We start from the raw sequence: 7,847 nt of genomic DNA on the forward strand, positions 1-7,847 counted from the left end.
GGATTGGCCGTGCTAAATTGCCCCTTAGTGTCCAAAGATGTGCAGATTAGGTGGATTGGCCATGCTAAATTGCCCCTTAGTGTTCAAAGATGTGCAGGTTAGGTGGATTAGCCGTGCTTAAGTTGTTCCTTAGTGTCCAAAGATGTGCAGGTTAGGTGGATTGGCCGTGCTAAATTGCCCCTTAGTGTTCAAAGATGTGCAGGTTAGGTGGATTGGCCATGCTAAATTGCCCCTTAGTGTTCAAAGATGTGTAGGTTAGGTGGATTGGCCATGCTAAATTGCCCCTTAGTGTCCAAAGATGTGCAGGTTAGGTGGATTGGCCATGCTAAATTGCCCCTTAGCGTTCAAAGATGTGCAGGTTGGGTGGATTGGCCATGCTAAATTGCCCCTTAGCGTTCAAAGATGTGCAGGTTAGGTGGATTGGCCATGCTAAATTGCCCCTTAGTGTTCAAAGATGTGCAGGTTAGGTGTATTGGCCGTGCTAAATTGCCCCTTAGTGTCCAAAGATGTGTAGATTAGGTGGATTGGCCATGCTAAATTGCCCCTTAGTGTTCAAAGATGTGCAGGTTAGGTGTATTGGCCATGCTAAATTGCCCCTTAGTGTTCAAAGATGTGCAGGTTAGGTGGATTGGCCATGCTAAATTGCCCCTTAGTGTCCAAAGATGTGCAGGTTAGGTGGATTGGCCATGCTAAATTGTTCCTTTATGTCCAAAGATGTGCAGGTTGGGTGGATTGGCCATGCTAAATTGCCCCTTAGTGTCCAAAGATGTGCAGGTTAGGTGGATTGGCCATGCTAAATTGCCCCTTAGTGTCCAAAGATGTGCAGGTTAGGTGGATTGGCCGTGCTAAATTGTTCCTTTATGTCCAAAGATGTGTAGGTTAGGGGGATTGACCATGCTAAATTGACCCTTCATGTTACCTGAACAGATGCAGGACTGTGGTGACGGGGGGATTTTCACAGTAACTTCATTGCAGTGTTAATGTAAGCCGACTTGTGACACTAATAAATAAACTTTATTCGTGGAATTCGCTACCCCGAAGTGCGGTGGATGCTGGGACAATGAGTAAATTTAAGGAGGAGTTAGATGGATTTCTAATTGGGAATGGGTTGAAGGGTTATGGGAAGAAGGCAGGAAAATGGGGATGAGGGGCATATCAGCCACGATCGAATGGCGGAGCGGACCCAATGGGGCGGAACGGCTTAATTCTGCTCCTATATCTTATGGAAAAAATGGGCCATTCGACCCATCTAGTGCCTGGACGAGATAGGTATCCTCTCTCTGCTACCTCAGTATGGTCAATCATCAATCAACCTTCTCAAGGGGCAAATAGGGAGGGGCAATGCCAATGATGCCCACATGCCACGCACTCACCATTCCGAAGATACAAGAAAGAGAAAGGCCTGGCGAGTGCCAGGGGAATAGATTAGCTGGCGATCCCATTACCTGCGCACTCGGTGTGTTCCTCGTTGCTCTGGTACCCAGCCCGGCACCTGCAACCACCAATAGGCACCACCCAGCCTCCCTCGCTGGTGCAGTACATCTTGAGTGGCACGGAGACCTCCTCCGCGTTGGCGACGCAGGCACCCGGGGCTATGACCAGCGAGGTCAGGTCGTGGCCCGCCGCGGTCTCGGGGAAGCGGGCCAGGTTGGTGACGGTGGACGGGCACTTCTTGTAGGAGGCCCGCACGCTGAGGAGGTTGACGCAGGCCCCCCGGTCGCGGAAGGCCAGGTGGAAGCCGGCCTTGCGCAGCGGCCCGATGGGTACGGTGGCCCGGTTGACCTTGCCCCTGCCGTTGAGGGCGAAGACGTGTTGGCCGGTGACGTCCCGGGCCTTGGTGTAGGCGGCCTTCATCCGGGCAGCGGTGCTGGCCTCCGGGGCGCTCTCGGAGTCCGTCTCGAGGTAGTAGACGGCAAAGGTCTCCCGGCAAGAGCCACCAACGCTGACGATGGAACTGCAGTCTCTCACTGTGAATCTGAGGGCTACGTAAACCATCTGAGCCTCGCCCCTCGCTATGTAGGTGCTCCGTAACCAATTGTCCTGGTTCGGGCCTTCAACATTGCAAACCCGATAAGTCCTCATGGTGTTGAAGTTTTGGTCGACAGCCACTGCTTCTTCCCACTGCCACGAGAGAGAAAACGCAACAAAAATAATAAACTCTTCTTCCGACATCCCAACCCTCCTCCCTTCCAAACACTACAGCTCCCCTGCCAGAATAGGGAGAACAATGGGGTAATGTAGACACATAGAGTCATCGAGATCAGAGTCATAGAGGTCATCGGGTCATAGAGTCATAGAGGTCATAGAGTCATAGAGAGTCACAGAGACATAGAAGTCATAGAGGTTGAACAGCATGGAAACAGGCCCTTCGGCCCAACTTGTCCATGCCGTCTCCTTTTTTTTTTAAACCACCAAGCAAGTCCCAATTGCCCGCGTATGGCCCATACCCGTGGGCGGCACGGTGGCGCAGTGGTTAGCACTGCTGCCTCGCAGCGCCAGGGACCCGTGTTCAATTCCAGCCTTGGGTCACTCTCTGTGCAGAGTCTGTACAATCTCCTCGCCCCCCCCCCCCCACCTCCGTGTCTGCGTGGATTTCCTCCGGATGCTCCGGTTTCCTCCCACAGTCTGAAAGACATGCGGGTTAGGTGGATTGGCCATGGTAAATTGCCCCTACTGTCAGGGAGATTGGCAGGGTAAATATGAGGGGTTACAGGGATGGGGTCTGGGTGGGATTGTGGTCGGTGCAGACTTGATGGGCTGAATGGCCTCCTTCTGCACTGTAGGGATCCTATGATTCTATCCCTCTATACCCATTTTACCCATGCAACTGTCTAAATGATTTTAAAAGACAAAATCATACCCGCCTCTGCTACTGCCTCTGGCAGCTCGTTCCAGACACTCACCACCCTCTGTGTGAAAAAATTGCCCCTCTGGACCCTTTTGTATCTCTCCCCTCTCACCTTAAACCTATGCCCTCTAGTTTTAGATTCCCCTACCTTTGGGAAGAGATTTGACTATCTAGCTGATCTGTGCCCCTCATTATTTTATAGACCTCTATAAGATCACCCCTCAGCCTCCTACACTCCAGGGAAAAAAGTCCCAGTCTATCCAGCCTCTCCTTATAATCAAACTATCAAGTCCCGGTAGCATCCTAGTAAATCTTTTCTTAGAATCTTAGAAACCCTACAGCACAGAAAGAGGCCATTCGGCCCATCGAGTCTGCCCGTTTTCTGCACTCTTTCTGGTTTAATAATATCCTTTCTATAATAGGGTGACCAGAACTGCACACAGTATTCCAAGTGTGGCCTTACCAATGTCTTGTACAACTTCAACAAGACGTCCCAACTCCTGTATTCAATGTTCTGACCGATGAAACCAAGCATGCCGAATGCCTTCTTCACCACTCTGTCCACCTGTGACTCCACTTTCAAGGAGCTCTGAACATGTACCCCTAGATCTCTTTGTTCTGTAACTCACCCCAACGCCCTACCATTAACTGAGTAAGTCCTGCCCTGGTTCGATCTACCAAAATGCATCACCTAGCATTTATCTAAATTAAACTCCATCTGCCATTCGTCAGCCCACTGGCCCAATTGATCAAGATCCCGTTGCAATCAGAGATAACTTTCTTCACTGTCCACTATGCCACCAATCTTGGTGTCATCTGCAAACTGACTGACCATGCCTCCTATATTCTCATCCAAATCACTAATATAAATGACAAATAACAGTGGACCGTAAGCGGCTGGGATTGAGGTTAACTGGTAGAATTTGGGTCATAGAAATCATAGAAACCCGACAGTGCAGAAGGAGGCCATTCGGCCCATCGAGTCTGCACCAACCACAATCCCACCCAGGCCCTACCCCCACATATTTACCCGCTAATCCCTCTAACCTACGCATCTCAGGGACAATTTTTAACCTGGCCAATCAACCTAACCCGCACATCTTTGGACTGTGGGAGGAAACCGGAGCACCCGGAGGAAACCCACGCAGACACGGGGAGAATGTGCAAACTCCACACAGACAGTGACCCGAGCCGGGAATTGAACCTGGGACCCTGGAGCTGTGAAGCAGCAGTGCTAACCCACTGTGCCACTGTGCCGCCTGTTCTCCACCCCCTGCGTTTCGTTGAAGAAATCTCCCTGCTGTTGCTGTAGTTATGCCGATAATCTTCCATTTGCTGTAGTTCTAAGAGACTCCGTTTAAATAGGTTCAGTTCGCTGAATAGAGAGACCAAACGGACGTGAAAACGGGAGAGTTTCAGATCCGTCGTCTTGGCGAGGCAACAAGTCAAAACGTATGTCACTCTTATGTACAAGGAAATCTTGCTAAATCTGTTTCCCACCAGCAGGGGTTGGGGGGAGGAGGAGGCAGGGCTCAAGCTCACCAGAAAGCCGGCAGCTGACAGCAGAGGGCGCAATTGCACATGCGCAGGTCTCTCTGTTCCATGCAACAGCACAGGGAAAAGAGACCTGTCACGACCTCGCCCCATGGCCTCCATGGCTGATCACTACACCCCCTCCCCCACAGGGGTAAGCCGATTGACCACCCCTCCCCTCTTCCCACCACCGGTTGATCGCCGGTTGCAAAGTGTGCAGGATCTCCCCCATCCGATCCCCATTGCAGAGTGCTCATCATTTCACCCTGCCTGCCTCCCCATAGGCCCCACCCCCTCAGGCCCTGCTCTCTTGGCACTGGCTGTTGCCCAGTAGGCACTGCCAGTGTGTCAGGCTGGGAAGCCTGACCCCTCCCCTCCCCGGCTCTTATCCCGATCGTGTCACAAGACCTTGATATTAATCCGCCCCGGTGTCAGCCTGAGCCTTACCCCGTTAGCAGGAGTCACCAGCCAGTTGAGTTCGTCTTGTTCCAACTCTGTGTCCAAAAGCACAACTGGTGGAGACACAAAAGAAAAAAAAAATGACCTGAATTTATATAGCGCCCACCGCCACCACCCGCTGGACGTGCCGAGAGGACGTGAAGGTTCCTGGAGCGTTCTTCGACCCGTGAGTCAACCGGCGCCAATGGACGGTTAAGGGGGCAGCCAATCCACGCACAGCAAGACCCCGCAGGTAAAGATGACCAGGATAATGACCTTGGTTCTCGTAGAATCGCTACAGTGTAGAAGGAGGCCATTCAGCCCATCGGCTCTGCACCGAACACCATCCCACCCAGGACCCATTCCCGTCACTCCGCAAATTTACCCTGCTACCTTTGGCTGGAAGGGCCAAACGGCCTCATCCTGCTCTGATCGTCTTCTGTGTTCAATCCCCCGACACTAAGGGGCAATTTAGCATGGCCAATCCACCTACCCCGCACATCTTTGGACACTAAGGGGCAATTTAGCATGGCCAATCCACCTAACCCGCACATCTTTGGACACTAAGGGGCAATTTAGCATGGCCAATCCACCTAACCCGCACATCTTTGGACACTAAGGGGCAATTTAGCATGGCCAATCCACCTAACCCGCACATCTTTGGACACTAAGGGGCAATTTAGCATGGCCAATCCACCTAACCCGCACATCTTTGGACACTAAGGGGCAATTTAGCATGGCCAATCCACCTAACCTGGACATCTTTGGACACTAAGGGGCAATTTAGCATGGCCAATCCACCTAACCTGGACATCTTTGGACACTAAGGGGCAATTTAGCATGGCCAATCCACCTAACCAGCACATCTTTGGACAGTAAGGGGCAATTTAGCATGGCCAATCCGCCTAATCTACCCATCTTTGGACACTAAGGGGCAATTTAGTATGGCCAATCAACCAAACCTGCACATCTTTGGACACTAAGGGGCAATTTAGCATGGCCAATCAACCAAACCTGCACATCTTTGGACACTAAGGGGCAATTTAGCACGGCCAATCCACCCTAACCTGCACATCTTTGGACACTAAGGGGCAATTTAGCATGGCCAATCCACCTAACCTGCACATCTTTGGACACTAAGGGGCAATTTAGCATGGCCAATCCACCTAACCAGCACATCTTTGGACAGTAAGGGGCAACTTAGCATGGCCAATCCACCTAACCCGCACATCTTTGGACAGTAAGGGGCAATTTAGCATGGCTAATCCACCTAACCTGCACATCTTTGGACACTAAGGGGCAATTTAGCACGGCCAATCCACCTAACCTGCACATCTTTGGACACTAAGGGGCAATTTAGCATGGCCAATCCACCTAACCCGCACATCTTTGGACACTAAGGGGCAATTTAGCATGGCCAATCCACCTAACCTGCACATTTTTGGACACTAAGGGGCAATTTAGCATGGCCAATCCACCTAACCCGCACATCTTTTGGACTGTGGGAGGAAACTAGAGCACCCGGAGGAAACCCACGCAGACACGGGGAGAACGTGCAAACTCCACACAGACAGTGACCCAAGCCGGGAATCGAACCCGGGTCCCTGGCGCTGTGAGGCAGCAGTGCTGTCTGCTGTGCCATCCCGAATTGGAAATATATCAGCCGTTCCTTCACTGTGGCTGGGTCGAAATCCTGGAACCCCTTCCCTGACAGCACTCAGGGTGCACCTACACCTACATCTGCAGGCGGGTTCAAGATGGCGGCTCACCCACCACCTTCTCAAGGGGGGGTCAATTCGGGATGAGTAATAAATACCAACAGTGCCCACTCGAGGGAGTGGCAGTGGGAGTGTGCACGGCCAAAGACTTAGTTGGAGACAAAACTGGGACTGGTCTGTGATGCTTCTCGCAGTGGAATAGCCCCATGTTTTTGCTGAAAGGCCCCAACAGGGGAACGGGATTATACAATTCCACCTTGGCGGGGGGGGGGTGGGGGTGGGCAAAGTAAGGGGTCGGAGGAGGGAGGGGTGGTGGTTAAGCGTCACGCCATTGTGAAGCAGATCTTAGGACTCACCGTCCACTGCCAATACCGTGGGGACAAGGCACAGCAAGATCCCAAAATCCATGGCCAGCGGATTCTGTGCGGGAGATCTCGCGGGGATATTAGATTTTTCTGCTGGTTCAGTTGGACATTCCTGCTCTCTCCACCGACCCGTGTAGCTGTGTTCGTCAGAGAGACCTTTGCCCCAATGACCACTGGTTCCAATTTCAGGCCCTGCCCACTGGACCCTGCCCCTTCCCAGCATTCAGTGCACAGCCCTCCCTCCCCCACACCACCCAAGGGCCCTGGGCCAAACTCTGTTTTTTTTAAAAAAGTTTACTTATTCGTCACAAATATGTCTTACATTAACGCTGCAATGAAGTTACTGTGAGAATCCCCGAGTCGCCCCACACTCCGGTGCCTGTTTGGGTAACACTGAGGGAGAATTTAGCACGGCCAATGCACCCGAACCAGCACGTCTTTCAGACTGTGGGAGGAAACCGGAGCACCCGGAGGAAACCCACACAGACACGGGGAGAACGTGCAGACTCCGCACAGACAGTGACCCCAAGCCGGGAATCGAACCCGGGAACCCGGCGCTGTGAGGCAGCAGTGCTAACCACGGCGCCACCATGCCCTGGAATGATGGGCTCAAAGGTGAGGGAGTTTAAAACTAGAGGACATAGGTTTAAGGTGAGAGGGGGAGAGATACAAAAGTGTCCAGAGGGGCAATTTTTTCACACAGAGGGTGGTGAGTGTCTGGAACAAGCTGCCAGAGGCAGTAGTAGAGGCGGGTACAATTTTGTCTTTTAAAAAGCGTTTAGACAGTTCCATGGGTAAGATGGGTACAGAGGGATCTGGGGCAAACGTGGGCAATTGGGACGAGCTTAATCGTTTAAAAAAAAGGGCGGCATGGACAAGCTGGGTGGGAGGGCCTGATTCCATGCTGTAAACCTCTGTGACTCCATGTGATTCATAGAATCCCGA

The 7,847-nt window shown here is 52.1% G+C and overlaps 1 protein-coding gene across 1 annotated transcript; it reads right to left on the minus strand.

Moving 5' to 3' along the window:
• Window positions 1-1,425: 1,425 nt before the first annotated feature.
• On the minus strand, window positions 1,426-7,056 carry LOC144481622 (ephrin type-B receptor 1-like). The gene is made up of 3 exons (XM_078200759.1): window positions 6,894-7,056; window positions 4,829-4,893; window positions 1,426-2,121 (listed from the first exon to the last, which is right to left on the minus strand). Exons 1-3 carry the CDS (start codon window positions 6,943-6,945, stop codon window positions 1,426-1,428), a joined length of 813 nt encoding a protein of 270 aa, XP_078056885.1. The 5' UTR covers window positions 6,946-7,056.
• Between the last annotated feature and the right edge of the window lie 791 nt (window positions 7,057-7,847).

Source organism: Mustelus asterias, chromosome 31, assembly GCF_964213995.1.
Source record: "Mustelus asterias chromosome 31, sMusAst1.hap1.1, whole genome shotgun sequence".
Taxonomy (NCBI): domain Eukaryota; kingdom Metazoa; phylum Chordata; class Chondrichthyes; order Carcharhiniformes; family Triakidae; genus Mustelus; species Mustelus asterias.

Coding starts and splice junctions, on each gene's coding strand:
- LOC144481622 (XM_078200759.1), bottom strand. CDS start 6,945: ATGGATTTTGGGATCTTGCTGTGCCTTGTCCCCACGGTATTGGCAGTG. Junction 4,894..6,893: donor CACGGTATTGGCAGTGGACG/GTGAGTCCTAAG, acceptor TGTCTCCACCAG/TTGTGCTTTTGGACACAGAG. Junction 2,122..4,828: donor TGGTGACTCCTGCTAACGGG/GTAAGGCTCAGG, acceptor CTCTCGTGGCAG/TGGGAAGAAGCAGTGGCTGT.